General features: G+C 55.3%; 1 protein-coding gene across 10 annotated transcripts in view; it reads right to left on the reverse strand.

Annotated features, from left to right (window-relative positions):
• Nucleotides 1-20,081, reverse strand: part of OSBP2 (oxysterol binding protein 2) — a 376,231-nt gene that overhangs the window by 5,771 nt on the left and 350,379 nt on the right. For all 10 annotated transcript variants that reach the window (XM_044989854.1, XM_044989863.1, XM_044989855.1 and 7 more), the window contains 4 exons: nucleotides 5,656-5,776; nucleotides 2,014-2,117; nucleotides 1,323-1,418; nucleotides 532-716 (listed from right to left, as the gene is read on the reverse strand). In XM_044989854.1, the coding sequence (XP_044845789.1) occupies nucleotides 532-716; nucleotides 1,323-1,418; nucleotides 2,014-2,117; nucleotides 5,656-5,776 (506 nt within the window). The remainder of the gene's footprint in view (nucleotides 1-531; nucleotides 717-1,322; nucleotides 1,419-2,013; nucleotides 2,118-5,655; nucleotides 5,777-20,081) is intronic.

Consider the following 20,081-nt stretch of genomic DNA (forward strand, 5'->3'; position numbering starts at 1 on the left):
GTTCTGGAACATGCTTGTAACATGGCTTTGTAGAACACCCTTTAGTGTTGAAAGCCATGTTATCCCATTCTAAGCCATGCTGCCGTAAAGTCCCTAACACTGTTTACAACTGAGGGTCTGTCTACGCTGCCATCTGAGGTGTGATTGCAGCACGTAAAGACATACTCAAGTTAGCTGTGATCTCGCTAGATGGGTTGATGTAGCCAGAACGAGGGACAACAGCACTGAAGGTGCGGTCGCACTGGCCACAGAGCGGGCTAGCCCCACCTACCCAGGACCCTGGGTATATACTCAAGGGTGGGAGATGCTGCAGTTAGCAGCAAACCTCAGAGAAACAGCAAAATGTGCCTCATAGCACCACTACCCATGGCTGTTCCTCTTGGTCCCCATTCTGCACTGGCCAGAGCTGGAGTAAGTCCCTATTTCTCAGATCACTTTGCCCACCACTGAACTGCAGCCACCTCTGGGCTGAAATGCAGCAGCTGTTGAAGTGCATGACCACAGCACACCAAGCCTGCGGGGAGGACTCACGGGAGAGGATATTTCTTCCACAGGACCTTTGGGGCCAGCGTCTGGTAGACGGTTTTTTGCTTGCCCTCCGAGCTGGTGCTGCCATGGCTGCTTTGCACTATCTTGGAGCACTCCATATTTTCATCCCACGTGCCAGACATGACGTAATGCGCCTTCCCATCAGCATCCGTTACCACGCCCGTCACCTGGCACCGGGGAAGAAAATCACATGGGCTTACGACGGCGGAGCTTGCAAAGATCCAGAGGACAGAGACAAGAGTGGTGCCCACAGCACCCTCCTGGCTGCCCATGGTAAGCACCGGGGCCTGGTGTCATTCAGAAGGCCTGGTTCTGGTATGGCAGCAATGAGACCTGGTAGAACACCCAGACCCCCACTTCATGCTGGGGTTCATCCCAGACCCAACCCGTCCAGCTTCGTCTCGCCCTTCCTGGGTCTCAAACGCTGGAGGAGAGAGATGGAACCCGTTTGACACGGCGGGGAGGGACGTGAATGCAGTGGCCAGTTCGCTTCATTCTATCTAGCCTTGGGAGCGCTAGAATAGAGGTAAATATAAGCCATCACATCCCATGCGGTGCAGGGAGCTAGCCACTAGAGGGCGACAGCACAGTTTCAAGGAAATAATCATCAACTTTATTTCTGGGTTGCTGGACCCCTGCTGCCCCAGGTACTGGCTGTCCACAACCACCAGCTATCCCACCCCGTTGGCAACTGGCACTGCCCGGAGGGAAGAATCAGGGCCTCTGCCACGTGTGAGGCTGCTTAACCGAGTTGGGTTTTTCTGGGTACGTACCTTTCGGGGGATGTCTCTGGAGAAATAGCTGTAGGGTGTAAATTTCAGCTGGCATTTATCTTTTGACTTGTGGTTCACAATCTCTATGTCACCCGACTAGAGAAAAGACACAGAATCACAGGCAGGGAGAGGGTTTGCAAGGAGACAAATCAGGACTTAGTTTCAGTTTGTTCACATGCAAAGCAGCAATGCTTGTCTCCCATTGTGCCAGCTAACACCCTGGGCTCCCAGTGGGTGTCGACGATAGAAGCCAGCCTAGCAGCTCTGTACCAGTACACTGGGGCTGTACCAGTACACAGGGAGAGGGAAAACCAGTGCTGGACTGGGAGCATCACTCAGCCTGGGCAGAAAGGCCAGGGCCAGCTCCAGGGGGCAGAAGGGGGCTACCCAGGGATGCCAGTTCTGCCACCCGTAACCCCATGGGAGCTCCAAGGTGGACCTGACAAAGGGGCCTCCCCATGTGCCTGCTGCAGCTGGTGGGATAGATCTTCCTTCTCAGAAGGTTATGAAGGGGTGGGGGCCATATTAGAGGAGGGGAAGCCTCTCCCGACAGTCAGCCGCTGGGATCCTTCCACTGCCCCCTCCAGAAGCCAGCCCCCCTTCTCTGGAGCACGCTAACAAAATAAACCAGGACACAACACGTGGAGTGTGGCCTGGAGGGACCAGGATCCTCGCGCCGCTCACCACTGACCTGGTCGATCCAGAGCTTGCCCACAATGATGTTGTGAACAGTGGAGGTGACCTTCCTCCAGACGTAGTGGTTCCCGCTGGAGTGAAATTCTAGATGGATGGCACCTGTGGAAGCAGAGGGAGGTGAGGGAGACAGTCCCATGCTAGGGGACAGTCAGATACTGTGCTATCCTGGAGCAGCACCATGAAGACACCAGACTACGGACATGTCTACACTAGCACTGATGTCAGCAAAACGTATGTCACTCAGGGTGTGAAACCACACCCCTCTGAGCAACGCACGTTTCACCGGCATAAGCGCTCGTGTGCACAGCGCTATGTCGGCAGGAGAGCTTCCCCGGCAGACACAGCGACTGTCACTCATTTCGATGGTTTTATCATGTCGCTGGGAGAGCGGCTACACGAGCATCGCCCCCGTGGTGCTGCTGTAAGTTCCCTAGTGTAGACCTGGTCTCACCCGGTGAAGACCTCAGCATTTTTCTTAAAGGGACACCAGCCCTTCTCATTCGTCATTCCCACCTCTTCATTCAGCTCGCCGCTGCTCCCAAGCCCCCTGCTAGGAGCTGAAAAGCTGAACCATGTTTCCTGGCTTAAGGCTTTTCCCACTTGGCAGATGTGAGCTCTTCCCTCCGCTCCGCGCACTGTGCTGATGGGAGCAGGCCAGCACGGCCCCGGCTCAGGACAGGGGCCAGCAGCGTGGCCGGCGCCCCGCTGGGAACATGGCTGGGCTGCCTGGGGCAGGCTGGCCAGTCACAGCTCCGCCCGCCCCCCGGGGAAATAGCGCTTGGGGGCTGTGCAGACCGGGCAGCGCTGTCCATGCGGTGGAACCTCTTCCCTCCAGCTGTGCCCAGGCTGAACTTGTATTTAAAAAGGAACCGTTGAAAGGTGAAGCGCCGTACGGGGTCACGGTGGTGGGGGCGGAGGAGGGAACTCTGCCCAGGCCACTGGCTTGCTGGGAGTGGGGAGAGCTCTGCGTACATGGGTGATGCATGTGGGGGTCAGGTGCCCCCCCAATTTCTGCTTTGCCTGCGGGGGGTGGAGGGGAGGAAGAAGGGCTCTGTCCTTCTCCCACTACGCCTGCCCTCCTGCACGAGCAGCCCTGTCCCTGGCAGCTGGGCCCAGGCAGGGAGCGGAAGGGACGGGACCAGCCACTTCTCATGCCAGCTGCTCCGGGTCGCTGCTCTGTGCAGCGCGGCGACTGCTGCGAGAGCCTGGCTGGGGCAGGCCCCGCCCAGGCCTGGCTGCTGGGACCTGGGGCTGAGTGAGCTGGAGTCCCCTCTTCCCCCAGCACGTTTCCAGCTCGCTCGGCCCCTGTCCCCAGCAGCCAGGCCCGGCAGGGAGCAGAGGGGCAGGGCAGCTGCTGCCTCCCCAGCTGGGCTCTCTCAGGCAGCCACTGGGAGTGCCGACTTCAGCAGTCCCTCTCACTGCCCACCTGGGCCCAGCTGCCAGGGAGAGCAGCCGAACATGCCGGGGCGGAGGCACAGAGGGAGAAGGACAGAGGCCCCCGCCCCATAACTCAGGAAGGGCAGGGAGAGCGCGGCGGCCCTGGGCTGGGACCAGGGTATGTGTGTGGGGGTGTCGCTGAGCAGAGGAAACACGTGGGGCAGTGACATGCCCCCCCCCAGTATTGGGAGGCTCGAGTCATCTATGCCAACGTACACCAATAGCAGTGACGCTGCGACCGCACCCAGGGCAGGTTCTCGAGCAGCCAGCTTGGTACTGGAGGGAGCTAGATCAAAGCTAGCTTGGGTATGTCTCCACATGCTGCAGTCACACCTCTCACTGCCGGCTGGGCATCCCCTACGTGGGCTTGGATTTGTGAAGCACGAGGGAGCCCCTCATCAGTGTGTGTGTTGGGGGAGAGCACAGCGCTTTCCCCTGCTCACGGCTTGGGAGACAGCTGCAAAATTCCTCCTCCTATCTGATTCCAAGGAAATTCCCTCAGCAAGTCACTGGAGCAAGATATCCGATCCCCCGTGTTCCGGAGCAGGCTGAATCCAGGACGCGGCTGTACACTCACAGGCAGAGCCAGACTCTCGGATCGTCAAGGAGCAGCATGGTGTCAAGCCACGTCTACACTGGGAAGTTAGGTCAGTATAACTATGTTGCTCGGGGGTGTGAGAAATCCACACTGCTGAGTGACGCTGTTAAAGCGACTGAACGCCCAGTGTAGACAGTGCTAGAATTCTCCGTCGACCTAGCTACTGCCTCTTGGGGAGGTGGATTCTCTATGCCAATGGGAGAATGCCTCCCATCGGCGGAGGTAGCATCTTCATTGAAGGTAAAAGGCCTGAATCAAGGACAAGGAGACTCAGAAGCATGGAGCAAATATACTTAGCTGCTCCCTTGTGAGCTGTGCCAGCAGCCACAGAACCCTTGCCTGGACTTCTTCCTTTAAATGCAAGGCAGCACTTCTTTGCTGCTAAGAGAGCTGAATAACCCGCCATTCCTGCCTGTGTAGGAACAGTGGACCCAAGTTTATTGCACCTGGGACCTGGCCCCTACAGATCCTGCACATTTCCACGAACCCCAGCCAAGACCTTTCCACCAGGTAACTGGAGCCACGTCCATCCAAGATGCTTGTCAGGCCTGGACTAAGTGGTAGGTAGAGCTCTGAGACAGAGCACTATCAAAGGGGAACAGTCAGTGCAGAAAGTCTGATACTGACCCAGAGCAAATTCTTTGTAAGGGAAACTGCAGGTCCAGAGCGTCACTGCATCGAACTAAAAGGGGGAGGAAATCGCTAGACATGTTAAGTATCTTAAATATAATTTAAGGAGAGCCTAGTTCACAAGCCAGCAGGAAGCCAGACGCCCACCGACTAGAACAAGTCAGCTCCGCACACGGAAACGAGAAAGGGCCAAAGGGTGCAGAGAGAAATTCTGTAACTGAAAAAAACATTCACTAGGAACCATTTCAGTACCCAAAGCTGTCAAACAGCGCCACCGACTCTTTCAGCCTGACTTGCAATCATCCCAGAGTCCCTGCCGGGCACCCACCAACTCTGCAGCGCCCCAGGGACCGACAGCCTGACAGCTGCTTTGTGTGTTCTGGATAGTTTGTGTATCGCTGCCCCCTGCTGGCTAGAGTCTGGTAGGAAGCAGGGACTGAACAAGGCACAAGCTAGTGCTTTGGACAAAGCCTTGCCTCTCCCCTGTGGGGTTGGGACCATCATCTCCATGTTGCAGATGGGGAGAGTGTTAAGGATGGAATTTCCAAAGTCCCTGCGTGACTCAGCAGTGATAAGACTTGTGCTCTTAGCGGCTTTGGAAAATCCTACCCTAAGTTCCAGTCAGTTAGTGACAGGGCCAGGAAAAGAACCCAGGAATCCTGACTCCAGTAGTAGCCACAAGACAGCCCTGCCTCCCTGCATCTAGAGAACACGCAAATCTGGACCATCTGTGTCTCCTCCTACCCCTCAGATCTGCCTGGTTTCCCTGGCTGCTGGATTTAAGTGCCCGTGTCTCTCCCTGTGGACATGTAGCAAAGGAAAATCAGTCCAATTTGGCCTCTCAGTTCAGACCCTCCGCAGGGTTTATGTGATCCCCATGGGATCAGGGCACGGGCCAAACATTCGGAGTGCTGCGCAAGCACAGCAAATGCACCCAGGTGTTAACACTCAGTGTCTGGGCTACTCACTTACCCAGTGGCATGATAGAGAGGTATTTGCCCCTGAACTTGCTGGCAATTGTGATTTCCTGCCACAGCGTCCAGCCTTGCTTGGAATACACATGATGGGCCGCAGCTGGTGGGTGATGGCTCACCTGTGAGACACAAGGAGAAAGCGATGTCACACCCATGGGAGAAATGCTCAGAACAGGTAACAATGTCCCACCCCAGCAGGTGGGCAGGAGAGAGGGGCCCACGGGCCATGAACTACTTCACAGTTTGTATGGCACTCTGGTATCCAGGCAGCAATACTCAGAGTGGGATGGGACAACCTGGGGTTGGCACTGGAACCGAGGACGTGGCGCGTTCTGACTTCCTGAAGGATATTACAACATTGCACCCTAAAAGATGCAGTGTTCCCTACCCGCCTACAGGGGGTAGCATGCAGTCATTGCCTGACAAGCCCCGTCTCACAGGACAGGCAGCTACACCGCTCAGGGACACTACATGCACTTTTCTCATACAGGGTTCTTCCCCTCCTGGTTTTAATGCTCCTCCCTTACATTTCCCAATCCCCCCATCATCCACTGACAGTCATTTGAAGTGGGACAGCCCTGCAGAATTTAGGGGTCCTCACAGCAGCTCCCCCTCCTGTCACTGTCACACTAACTGTGAACAGGAACCCTCCCAGCCCTTCAGAATTCAGCTTTCTCCTCTCCTCAAGCTGCGTGACTCACAGATGCACACGGTAAGTAAAATCCTACTCATGGAAAACCAGGTTTAGGTGGGAAATCCTTTAGACGCGCAAACGCTTAGATCTGTGGGGCTGCACCTAAACATTTACACGGAGTTCAGGAGGCCGGTGCGTGGATTGGCACCACGGGCGCTCACACTTCCTGGGAGAGGCTCCTTCCCTGCAGCCAGCGCGGCTCTATTCGTATCTACGGCGCGATCACAGGAGGCAGCTCCGGTCATTAATAACCAGGAGGACAAATGCACTTGTGAGGTGTGTCGGGCAGAAGGTCCACGGCTTCAGCTGGGATGTGTGGCCAGCCAGGAACACACAGCGACACAGAGAAACTTGCCACCTGCACACTCGGGGTTCACAGACGGACCCAAGTGTTGCTGTGGCTGCTGCTCTGTGTAGCTCAGAAGTTGGTCCAATAAGACGTCATCTCACTCACCTTGTTTCTCTCAAGATAAAACAGCAGCTAGTTACTGACTGTGCCAACAAGACATTTACACTCACTAATCTCTGTGACTAACAAGTGCAACAGCAACAGACACTGGAGCAGGAGCAGGTTCCCCTGGGGCGGGGGGGCAGCAGCCTATCCAGCTGCAAGCAGTACATCTACCTCGGCAACTCCTTGTGCTGTACATCAGCGCTCCAAGCGAGCAGCGGAGAGATCTCGCCAGGGCTTGCTAGCGCTTCTTACCAAGCCCTGGAAGCTATAAAAACAACCCAGCAGCTTTCAAACGTAAAGATCCGGTGCCAGGAGACAACAGCAAAACGCTCAACCTCGTGGCCCCAGCCCCTACTCCTGAATGATCCGGTCTTGGTTTTAAATATGGTTAGGAAGTGTAACCCCTCCACCCACTGCGCACACACACCACCCTCCAGCGCCAGCGCTGCCTGTAAGGAAACCCAACCCAGCTCCTGAATGCCAGGCCATGGCAGAGACCAAACAGACTCCTGTCACGCCAACAGGGGGATTAAAAGAAAACTATCATCCAGGGACAACCCCACCCCCGCACATTAACTGCCCCATTAACATAGCCCTGGAGGAGCCCACACAGACAACTGGTCATTTATAACTCCAGAGCAAAGTGCAGGCACAGGAAGATGTTCGCGTATGAGTCACCGTGCTGTCCATCCATCTGCAGCCTGGATGGGTTCAACTGGAAGGAACTGAATCCAGCGGAGATTTCCAGACAGTTTTTTTGATATCAAGATCCCCACCCGCTCGAGGCTGGGACTGATAAGCACTGGCTGCCCACAGGCACCCCAGGCCTTGCTAGATACACTATTCTGGATTTCAGATCCTGGCCCCTTCGGAGTTTTACATCAACAAATCCTCAGCGCCACTTCTGGAGAACTCTGGAATGATCTGGAGGGCAGAAATCCCAGGCTTTGAGTTGTCTTATTGTCCCAAGTATCAGAGGGGTAGCCGTGTTAGTCTGGTTCTGTAGAAGCAGCAAAGAATCCTGTGGCACCTTATAGACTAACAGACGTTTTGCAGCATGAGCTTTCGTGGGTGAATACCCACTTTGTCGGATGCACCCACGAAAGCTCATGCTCCAAAACGTCTGTTAGTCTATAAGGTGCCACAGGATTCTTTGCTTATTGTCCCAGACACCGTTAAGCTGCTGATACCTCAATAGGATCAGCTCTAAGGTTAGTTCTGACGAGACTGCAGGGAATGTTCAAGCAGAAGTTACTGGGAGTGGTACCCATCCTCCTCCCATTTAAACTTGCCATGAAGCTGTTCCCCAGAAGAGTCTCCAATCTCCCGCTCTGGGGCAGCTCCGCTACCCTCAGGTTCCTTATTCTCACCACGTGGCCAGATCCATCCACTTTTGCTTGGTGGATCTGAGGAGGCACCAGGACCTGGGCAGGATGTTTCCAGACTACGAGGTAGGCTCCATGTCTCCCCTTGCTGGTATGGTCAGCGGGGCTCCTCCTTATTGATCCCGGTGACAGCGAGGGCAGAATCGGGCCCTGGGTCGCGGCATCTCACCCTCTGTTGGGCCCCACAAAGGACCTGCTATTATTAGCTCGTGGAAGCCTCTTTAAACCTCATTAAAATCTCTCTGCTTTCCCCTTCCCGTCTCTAATGAGGATGCTGACCAAGGGCTGCTTGCTAACGACACAGGGCTCTGCAAGGACATGCAGAGATGAGGGCATGCTGGGCTCCTGCTGCACTCCCCTCAGCGGGCAGCTGTACGGCCTGCAGGGAAGATCTGCAGCCACAGCTGTTCACTTTAACAAGTGCTTTTCGCCTCGCCCCCCAACCACTGTCTTGCTTTGACCCCCCCCCCCAAATTGGCAGCCTTTGTATTGCAGCTGCAGCCTCGCCACACTCGGAGGAAACGGGCCCCAGTGAGTCTGCGGGAGGAGACGGGGATTTCAGGGGGGACTCACTGGGGAGAATGCAGCTGGTGAGCACCTGCCCCAGGGAGGTTTGACGGGACACTAGGAGAGAAGCTGCAGGGCTGACAGTGCTAGCGGCTGCCAGGTGGGAATCCAAGTCTGGGTCCCAGCTACATGGGCACCAGGGAGGGAGCTAGGGCCTTGTGCTTCCCTGGAACAGGGGCCTCAGCTGTGCCATGCTGAGGGGTAATTACCTCCGAAGGGAGCCGCCCGCAGCCCTCGGCAGGCAGGGGCAGCTCCGCCTGTCTGCGCATGGTGAGGAGGGGGACAGGTAGCAATAGCAGCCAAACCCAGCCAGGCCTAGGAGCCTCGCAGGTAGCCAGTGGGTGTGGGCTCCAGCCCAGCTCCTAGAAGACAGGCACCCAGGCCACAGGGCACCACCACAGCTCAGCCTCCTCACCAGCACCATCCGCAAGGGGGCCACGCACTGGCTGGCTCAGACCCAGCTCCCTCCCCGCCAGGGCAGGGCTGGGAGATCCTGTGGGGTCAGCAGGCTCTGCGGTGCCCTGGCCAGACCCTTCCTACTGAGACAGGGCTCCAGTCCTCAGGCCGGCAGGACAAGTCACACAAGCGTTGCCATCTGAGCAGCCTAAATCCTCCCCGGGGAAAGAGAGAAAGACACTGCCTAGGCTGGACAGGGCCCACGACAGGCCCACGTCATTGCCAACCCTGCCTTGGTGTCAGGAGAGGAACCCCCAGCCCCCCGCCACCTCTCATGGCTCTGCCTTACTATCAGGCAGCCGCTGATTTCCTCTGGGCTTCTAAAGCCAAGGAGGGGTCAGTTCCCCCCAGGGAGGAGAACCGGGCTCTCCCTGCACACACAGGCCGGAAGTGGAGATCCCCTCACATTTATGAAGGCAGTTTCCTGACAATTTCACACTCCTTGCGGGGGCTACGGGACAGGACAGTCACCCCCCCCCGACCTCTCCTCTTATGGGGTGATAGCACAGTCACCCCTGCTGGAAAAGAGGGGAGAAGGAATTGCCCCATGGTTAGGGCACTAGCTTGTGCCTCAGGAGCCCCAGGTTCAATTCCCTATTCTGCCACGTAGTTTCTCTGGACCTCAGTTTCCCATCTACATAATGGCCCCTATCGCTCTGACAGTACTTTTATAATCAGCCCTTTTCTCAGCCTAACAGCCCACTATGTCTTGATGCCCCAGTGCACTAAAGCAACAGAGATCTCGCCAGCGGCCATTAGCCAAGTATCTCAGCCCCGTCTTTAGCTTTTGCCTGGAGGAAGCTGCCATTCTCCTCCTCACCTTTAGGGCAGTAGTGTGTCCTCACCCACCCAAAGATGGGCAGCATGTCACGGGTAGCACCTCAAAGCTGAGCAGGGGCTGCTGGTGCGGCTGCACTCCCCATCTGTGCGGAGGAGAGGTGCCCTCGGGGAGCTGAGAACTGGGGGCGTTAGGATGTTCAGAATTAAATAATAAGCAATGTCGCCATCTGGCTGCCTAACACGGGCACAGCTCCTCGTATCATCGTCTTGAGGGACATCAACAAACTACAGCGTGGCTCAGGCCCTGTCTGTGGTACAACTATAATGGAGTTGCTGGAGCCAGTCACAACTCTGCAGCAGGTCTCTAGGGCACTGGGGACACTGCTTAGCTACCATCCACACGACAACACAACTGTGCTCGTGCTCCCGTGCTCAGTTATAAGCAGTGGTGAGCTGGAGCCAGTTCGCGCAAACCGGTTGTTAAAGGGGTGGGCAAACTCCGGCCCGCGGGACCGTCCTGTCTGGCCTGCCTGAGCTCCCGGCTGGGGCGGGTCCCCCAGCCCCTCCCCCGGCCTCCCCCCTCTCGCAGAGCCCAGCGCCAGCACTCTGGACCGCTCCTAGGCAGCTCGGCAGCTCCTGCCGCTTTGAGCGGCATGGTAAGGAGGTGGGGCTGCGAGCTCCAGCGGGCCTTGCGGCATCCATACACGCTGCCCTGAGCAGCATGGTAAGGGGGCCGGGCCGGGGCTGGGAGGAGGGGTTGGATAAGGGACAGGGAGGGGTTGGAGGGGGCGGAGGTTCTGGGGGGGTGGTCAGGGGATGGGGAACGGGGGGGGTAGGTGCGGGAGTTCCAGGGCTCTGTAGGGGTGGTGGTGGATGGAGTCGGGGCAGTCAGGGGACAGGGAGCTGGGTGAGTTGCATAGGGGGTGGAGTCCTGGGGGGCAGTTAGGGTGGGGGGGGTCTCGGGAGAGGGTGGTCGGAGGACAAGGAGTGGGGCGGGTTGATGGGTTGCAGGTTCTGAGGAGGGCAGTCGGGGGCAGGACGTCAGTGGGGGTTGGATGCGGGGGACAGGCTGTTTTGGGAGGCACAGCCTTCCCTACCCGGCCCCCGATACAGTTTTGCAACCCCGATGTGCAGGGCCGGATAGGAAGTGCAGGGCCCGATTCGAACAGTTTCGAGTGGGCCCCGGCAGGGATGACTAAAAAAAAAAAAAACGTAAAAAAACACGTGGGGCTTGCACTCACCGGGCGGTGCTCTGAGTCTTCGGTGGCACTTCGGCGGTGGGTCCTTCACTCGCTCCAGGTCTTCGGCGGTACTGAAGGACCTGCCGCCGAAGTGCCGCCGAAGACCCAGAGCGAGTGAAGGACCCGCTGCCAAAGTGCTGCCGAAGACCCGGTAGGGAACCGGTTGTTAAGATTTTGGCAGCTCATCACTGGTTATAAGTGCAGTGGAGATGGAGCCTTAGAGATCCCACCCAGAGATTAGACTGGTGACGAGTCAGACACAGAAGGACCCCACAATAGCTATGCAAGTTGGGATCACCGCAGAGAGATGCCACCCCACAGAGCATGGCCTGGGGAGGGGCTCAGAGCAGTGGGGTTGGGGGAGGGGGAGAAGGAAGGAAGGCCCAGCTTCTCCAGAAGTATTTAGGCACCTAGCTCCTATTACAATCAATGGGAGTTAGGTACCTAAAAACCTTTGCAGATCTGGGTTAAAGAGCCCAAAGCTCCCCATGTTGTAATGACAGACTAAATCCATAGAATAATTTAATAAAACCTTCCCTCTGCCCTAGTTTTATCCCTCCCACTGGAGTCCCCGCAGTAAAGCCCAGCCTCGTTAGTTACTGCCAAGGGGATTCAGCAGCACAGTGCTGGAAAACCCATCCTCTTCCCAACTGAACCCCAGAGCCAAGACACTCAGTGCCCTTCAGATTAGCCCCCAGTCTGGGGCTCAGGCAGCCAATCTGCACTGTCTCCAGTGTGGTGAGCTCTGTGCATCAGCTGTAACATACTGCAGCCAGGGGGCACAAAGACCCGCTGCATTAAACGAGTTAAGAGATTATTTGTACCAATGCAATTACAGCCCAAATCCCCTGAGCAACTGGATTACAAATGAGAAATACAGCAAAATCTCCTCCTTCAATTCCTCTGTAACCGGCAAAGAGAATATCCTATTTGGATAACTGGATTTTAGCATGAGATTATCAATACTTTATTCACTGTGTCGGGGGGATGAGCAGTGCACACACATTTCTAGGAGAATTTCATAGCATTGATCATGTGAAAATGTGCATCCCGTCACCTGTTCACCCCTGGATGTGCTACGGCCCTGGGAAATTCGCACAAGGTAAATCTCTCTTTGCCAAGAGGATCCACAAGAGAAAGCTCTGAAACGTCATAGTTTGAAATACATGAAATCCAGTACGATCTCCCGCTCCGACCCCCTCCGTTTGGTGGTTGTCTGGAGCAGGGTGAACTAGCGTGACACTGTTCACAGTGAAGGAGGAGACCCGTCCTGAATTGCTTCAGGGTGCTGCTATAGGCAAGTCTGGATTCAGGTTACAGCGAAGAGGAAGTTACTTACCTGTACTACAGGCTCTTTGAGATGTGTGGTCCCTGTCTGCATTCTGCTGTGGGCTATGCATGTGCACCATGCACCTGGAGCCGGAGAATTTTGAAAGTGGTGTCCATTGGTCCACACATGCACCCTGGCTCACCTCATGCCACCGACTGAGGGGATAAAGGGCGGGGCGGACCAACCACCTCTCAAGTTCCTTCTCTACTGCAAATCAGATCACACATCACAAAGAACCTCCAATTACAGGCAAGTAACCTCTTCTTCAAGTGATGGTCCCTACTCTGTTCCACTGCGGGTGACTGACAAGCAGTACCTCACTAGGAGGAGGATGTAGACAGTAGAGCTGAGTGGAGCACCGCTGTCCCAAAGGAGGCCGAAGAGTCCTGCACCTGGCATAACATCTTGCAAATGTGTGAAGGGAGCCCCACAGGGCTGCTTTGCAGATGTCCAGGAGGGCACCTCCTGAAGAGACGCCATAGCTGTTGCTTGTGCTCTAGTGGAATGAGCTCTTGCCCCATGGGGTGGGGCGTTCAATAGCTGAATGCAGAGTAGAAGGCTGCCGGAGATCCAGCTGGAGAGTCTCTGGGTGGAGATGGCGCGCTCTCTGACTCTTTCTACTACAGCGACGAACAGCCTCCAGGATTGCCTGGCTGCTGGTTTTGTTCTCTGCAGGTAGAAAGCCAAGTCCTGTTGAACATCGAGGGAGTGGAGTCTTTGCTCCTCTGTGGAAGTGTGTGGTTTTGGGAGAACACAGGTAAGTGAATGAATTGGTTACGGTGAAATTCTGAAACTACTTTGGGGTGAATTTGGGGTGTAGATGTAAAGAATATAGTGTATGGAGGATCTGCCATCACTGCTCCAAGTTCTCCAACCCTTCTTGGAGAGGTGATGGCTACAAGGAAAGCAACCTTCATGGAAAGGAGGGGCACGGAGCAAGTAGCTATAAGTTCAAAGGTGTGGGGGAAGGCTTGGGGATGCTGAGAGAACAAGGTTTGTGTCCCACTGGGGAGCAGGCTTCTGAGTAGGTGGGAAGGTTCTGATTACGCTTTTCCAGAATCTATTGGTCATGGGGTGGGTGAAGACTTGAGTAGCTCTGAGAAGGTTGATGGTATGTGCTGATCACTGCCAAGCAGACTCACAAGGAGTTGATGGACAAAGCTGATGTCTCCACAGATCGGATACAGTCCAAGAGGAGAGGAATAGCTGTAGTCTCTGGGAGAGCACCTCTTTGTTGTGCCCAGGAAGAGAAGTGTTTCCATTTAGCCAAGTAAGATTTTCTAGTAGAGTCCTTGCTACTACTGAGGATGTCTCGTATGGCTGTGGAGCATGAACGTTCTAAGGATGATGCCCATCCAAACACTAAACCCAGAGGTGGAGCAGACACAGATCAGGGTGCTTGATCTTCCCATTCCACAGGGTCAGGAGCCCAGGAAGTGTTGGGAGGATGACTGGTGGTCGGGAGGACAAGTGTAGGAGATTGGGAAACCAGAACAGTGCATCCTGGCCTCTCAAGATGTCCAGGCACCTTGTGCTGTGTGGCTGTCCATGTGCGCTCCCCAACCTAATAGGGATGTGTCCATCATAATGGTCCTGTTTGGGGATAAAAGGGGATGTCCACGCATTCTGGAGGAGGATTTGTCCACCGCAGCAGGGAAGACATTAACTTGGCCAGAACTGTCACCAGGAGGTTCATGGAATGATGACTTGGGGAGTATACCGACTGCAGCCAAGTCTGAAGACAATGAAGGTGGAGTCTTGTGAATGGGGTGAGGTAGGTGCATAAGGCCACACGACCTAGGAGAGACAGACATGTCTTGACTGTTACTCGAGGGTTGCTTGTGGCGTGAGCGCTGATCTCGTTCATGGTCTGGAACCTGTCCATGGGCAGGTACACTCTTGCAGTGATAGAACATAAGGTTGCTCCCAGAGATTGTGTGTGTGGGGAGAAGACATCTTTTGATTTTATGCTGACTCCCAGTGAAGAAAGTTCGCCCTGTTTTGAGGTGGACCCCTTTGTCTTTTCTATCAACTTCATTGTCCCTTGAAGCTAAGCAGAGCTAAGAATCCTTACATGCCTCCCACAACAACCAAATTGGTGCTGCATCTCTTTTGGCAGTACTAGAGGGTTTGTATATGAGGATACATTGAGCCAATCTATCCTCTAGGTCCAAAATGGTGCAGACATCCGCTAGGGCTTGTTCAGTCCAAGGACTGGGCCTAAATTTGTGAAGGATTTGTTTAAAAGGAGTGATCTCCTGAACAAATGGTGAGGTTGGGGCCACCTCCAGTTCTATTCCCCCTTTGGGCGAAAGTTTACCCAGCCTTTTCTTTAACATTTTTAAAAAGCTTGTTCAAACTTTCCCGTCACACCTGACAGCTCAGAGAGTGACACAGCCTAGATTCTGAAATCGTAGCTGAATAATATGAGCTCTGGAGTACTTTTTACATCTATATTTATATTTTACATTTATATTTATTTGGGGTGAAGCCATTTCAAGATACTTCCTTTCTGGGATGTTCAAGTGCATCATGGGAGAATCCTGGCCAGCAGCTCTAGGGTGGGGCGGGGATGGACTTAATTTGAAGAGATGCTGTGTGTGAAGCTGCCAGCAGGGCAGACACTTCTTTCACTGGCTTCTGGAGTCTTTGAACACCTCCTAGCACACACACCAGCCTTCTCTACACCAACACCTCCCCTCCCTGCCCTCAGCGAGGCCCAGTGGCATGGGAACCAGGTTTGTATAATTTTAGGTGGTGCCCAGAATGTCCATAGGACAGAGAGAGGCCAGCCCCCGGGCCCCATGGTTTGGGGGGCCCCATGCTTCCGGGGGACGCGGGGTCCAGAGCAGCCTGGGGAGTTAGCAGGGGGCCTGGTGCTGGCAGCAGCAAGTGACCCAGCCCCAGCCCTCCCCGCCCCGCCAGCTCCCGGCATTGCTTGGGGGAGGGGGCGAAAGCCGAAAAGAGGTGGCGCAGGGGCTTGTGGGAAGAGGTGGAATGGGGGCAGGGAGGGAGTGGAGGGGGCAGGCTGGGTCCAGGTCGCTCGCTGCTGCTGGTGCCAGGTCCCTCGCTAACCCCCCAGGTCGTCCTGGACCCCACGTCCCTATGAAGTGCAGAGCCCCCCAAAGTGCGGGGCCTGGGGTGGTTGCCCTGATCCGTCCTATGGACAGGACAGCTCTGGGTCCAGGGCAGCCTGGGGGGGCATGGCGCCGGCAGCAGCGAGAGACCCGGCCCTTCCGGTACACCCCAGATGCCACCCTCCAGCCAACGTGCAGGAGCTGCGGAACGCTAGCAATGTGCTGGCATCCTCCAGGACTGGCTTGCTCGCCAGCATTCGCTCCGTGTAGGGGACCAGTGGAAGCCCTAGCTTTCGGAGTGCTCTTGGAGATAGAGCGACGCATGGGGCATCTCTCGGGGACATGTCCTGCTTCTAGGCCTGGTGTTAATGGGCACTGAAGCTTCACACAAGGGCAGGTTTGGACCCTGGGGATTTAGCCACTCTATGGGGCCTGGGGGAGGGATGGCTCAGTGGTTTGCCTGCTAAACTGAGGGTTGTGAGTTCAATCCTTGAGGGGGTCATTTAGGGATCTGGGGCAAAAATCTGTCTGGGGATTGGTCCTGCTTTGAGCAGGGGGTTGGACTAGATACCTCCTGAGGTCCCTTCCAACCCTGATATTCTGTGACTCTATGAACCACCGAGAGATACATTACGCAAACAGACAGTAACTATCTAACGGATGATATGAACTAACTCAGACTACGACCTACCTTCCCCGGCCCAGGGAGGCAGGTGGCACCACAGGGGTTCCATCTCACTGCCACGGGCAGGAAGAAGGACCTGAGGGGCGGTCAGGCCCACTCTGCCCTGGCGGGGAGACACACAAGGACATCTATGGTGTTGGTGTGGCCCCAACAGGCACTGCTGGCCAAAACGAACCCAATCTTGTGTGCATGGGGCACGGTGCACCCAGAGTGGACAATCACGCAAAGAACATCACAGCGTTCCCAGCATTTCCCCAACCCTCTGGCCTCCTGTATCCACCATCCATGCACGTTGTCTCCTGCAGATGGTCTGTGGTAACCATCCCCAGTGGGGGCGGAGAACTGCCCCAAGAACCAATCAAGCCCCATTCCCAGCTTTATAAGAGCCCCTCGTTAGGGGCACAAACAGCAAAACGTTCAGTGTAACCAACAGCAAAGTTATTTCAACTCCAGATTGAGTCACACAAGATGTCTGCGCCTGTCCGTTTCGCACTGCAGAGTCCACCCCTGCTGGAACCGCAGCTCACCCGGACAGGGGCATGCCTGTGCCACTTTGGCCACCCAGGCAATACGCAGAAGCAAAAAGCGACCCGTTTCCAAGCTGCATTTCACTACGCACATTAAGCTGCCCCTAGCTGACACTGTCAAAGAGCTGGGCTCTGACCTTGCTATTTGTGAGCTGGGGAGGGCCAGTCCCTAGGGGCTGGGGTTCTCCAGGCTCTGACCCAGCAGACCCTAGCAATAGACGGAGGAGTCTGGCTCTCCGTTCACAGGGGCTCTAAATGTAGGATTTGGGGATACACCGTAACAGTTTCACTCCACATGCATGCCCTCGGCCCCTCTCCTGTCCCCACCTGCTCCCCACACAGCAGTGGCCAACCCTGCACTTCTCCTGAATGCTCAGCTCCCGGCAGACTCGCCCCGAGTCCTTTACACTGTTTCAGTCCAAGCAAACCCCACTGGAGTTTCCGCTGTAAGTGAGACCAGGCAAGCCAACAGGGCTCTACCTAGGGGTCACCTGTCAAGGAGAGAGGGGTGCTACACTGTTCCCCTCGATGTAACACACAATGCTTTCGCCATGCAGCACCAGCCGCTGGCCTGCTGCTTCTCACACTGCATTGCAAAGGCGGGTCAGAAACATTTTGACATCAAGACCAGTTTAAATCCTAAGGGGAAATTTCTAGTGTAGAAGGAAGCAAGAGTTTAATACCAGAGCATTAGCTCCAGAAGACTGCCAGGGTTGGTGTCATATCAGAGACGTCAATCAGGGAGCCGTGTCCTGCCTTTGCGGGGGGATGGGCTGTGTTTCACATACAGATATTTGTGTTTTGTTCAGGGTTTCATAATCTAGACCAGGGGTTCCTGCTGGTGGCTGCTCTGACAAATCCTGTCTCTCTGTCCCTGCCTCCCTCAGCCCTTCATCGAGAGCCTGCTCCGGGGAAGGTGGGTTGGGAACTCACCAGCCACCTGCAGAGTTCCAGGCTCCAGCCAGGATAGAGCTGTCGGGGGAGAGCCCCGGTGACCAAACGCTGCAGCCGCCTCCACTGACAAGAGCCAACTCTGGCACCGCGCACACCGGCCCCACGTGCCTCCAGAGGTGCTGCCCAGAGCTCCGAGGAGGTGGTGCAGTGCAGGGCGCCGATCCCTGCTGGGGGCGCCAGCGCAAACACCAAGGCAGCGCATCTCGCTACTCTTGGTAACAGCTATTCAGGAGCAACAGCTGGGTGCTGCAGGGAGGGGCCGCTGCTTCCCCCCAAATCTCCACACATGCTTTGGAGGCTGTCGTGGCTGCAAAAAACGTCCGCTGGGGATCACATGCTACCATAGTGGCTGCATTTGAGAAACAATGATCTAGACCAGGGGTAGGCAACCTATGGCACCGGTGCCGCCTTCGGCATGCAAGCTGATTTTCAGTGACACTCACACTGCCCAGGTCCTGGCCACCAGTCCGGGGGCCTCTGCATTTTAATTTAATTTTAAATGAAGTTTCTTAAACATTTAAAAAACCTTATTTACGTTACATACAACAAGAGTTTAGTTATATATTATAGACTTATAGAAAGAGACCTTCTAAAAACGTTAAGAGGTGTTACTGGCACGTGAAACCTTAAATTAGAGTGAATAAATGAAGATTCGGCACAGCACTTCTGAAAGGTTGCCGACCCCTGATCCAGACAAAGATCAAACTCTCTTGCTCCCTGGGACCTCGTTTTCCAAGATGGCAATTAAACCATCTGGATAACATAAATCACCATGTCAACACCACTGTCTACGTATGGGGGAAGGGAAATAAATCTATCCACCATGAGGATGGGATGGAGCAGCCCAAAATATTGAATAGTCACTTGTCATGAGCCAATTTTCTTTACAGATCTCGACTAATTAAGCTCACCAGGTTTTAATTAAGACCTTCTGCTCGCCAGGCAAGCCTTGGATACACTGGGAAGCTCGAGGATCTTCGTTGTGTTAGGGCCCTGCAATGAAACCTTTTCATTCCAAGACAAAGAAAGCTACCGAGCCCCATCCGGCTCTGCAGAGACACTTGGAGCAGAGAGGAACCGACTTGTTAAACATGCCTCTCCGTGACATTTCAAAGGCAGCAGTTTATGCTAATAGTTCAACGGTAGCAGTGTTTCGCCCTCTCTGCTATTTCCCATTCTGCTCAATCGTCACAGATGAAACCCCGTCCCGGACGCCGATGGGCTAATCGCTGCCGTGACACCATCTGGCCTGTTTTATTGCTGGCCTGTAGCCAGTTAGGACTGGAATACAGGGCTCAAGAGCTACACAGCTGGAGCATGAACCCACTAGGCGACTGAGCCCCTAAGCATTCTGGGGCCGCGCTCCCTTGATGCTGAATGAATGCAGAGGGGAAGGGGTGTTTGAGGACTCCCGTGCTTCGCTCTCGTCTCTCACAGGAGGCCATTCCTTGCCATGGCTTTTTACTCCCCAATGGAATCAACATCACTTCCCACAGTGGCCACCCCTGACCGAGTCATCGATCCTGCCACAGGGCACGTTTGTGTGAGTCACATGATCGCCGCCCATCCCGGCACAGACAATTACAGCAGGACTCTCACAAGAGTGGCTTTGGCACCGTGGAGCTGGCCCCTCGGGGACCTCAAGGAGAGAAACGAGAGACCCTCCCTGCCTGGGGGACAGTGACCTTCTAGCCAAGATTCCAGGGGATGACCATCTCCTTGCTGTTTTCTTCATTTCCTGTCATCCTGGACAATTCTGGCTCCACAAGGTGTGTTCTTCTTTCTTCTTTCAGTTTCAATTAACAAAGTGCGTCCCACTCAGTCCATCCTCTCCTGCTGCTTCAGCATCTCTCCTGGTGGGTCCTCCTCCTCTCTCCCACGCCCCGGGGGTCCCACAGGGCCCTGACCTTGTCCTCCTCTTCTTCGCTTTACACCCTCTTCCTGAGTGACCTCATGCTCTCGCACTCCAATTACCATCTCTAGCCTGATTGGCTCAGCACACCTGATCTGTCACCCTCCATCCAATCCCGCTTCCTGGCCCGTCTGGCTGACACCTCCCTCTTGGGTGTCTCGCTGCTCACTCAAGCTTCGCATGGCCAAAGCTGAGCTCCTGGCCTTCCCCCAAATGCTCCCTGGCTTTCACTATGATCTGTCACCATCCTCCCGCTCCCTTCCCCACATCCAGGCACCCTGTGGGCATTACTGAACATCACACTCCCACCTGCCCAACAGCTCGGCTGGGCAGCCTTTGGAAGCCCAGCTGGTGGTGCCAGG

The sequence above is a fragment of the Mauremys mutica genome, chromosome 16, assembly GCF_020497125.1.
Source record: "Mauremys mutica isolate MM-2020 ecotype Southern chromosome 16, ASM2049712v1, whole genome shotgun sequence".
In the NCBI taxonomy this organism is placed as follows: Eukaryota; Metazoa; Chordata; order Testudines; family Geoemydidae; genus Mauremys; species Mauremys mutica.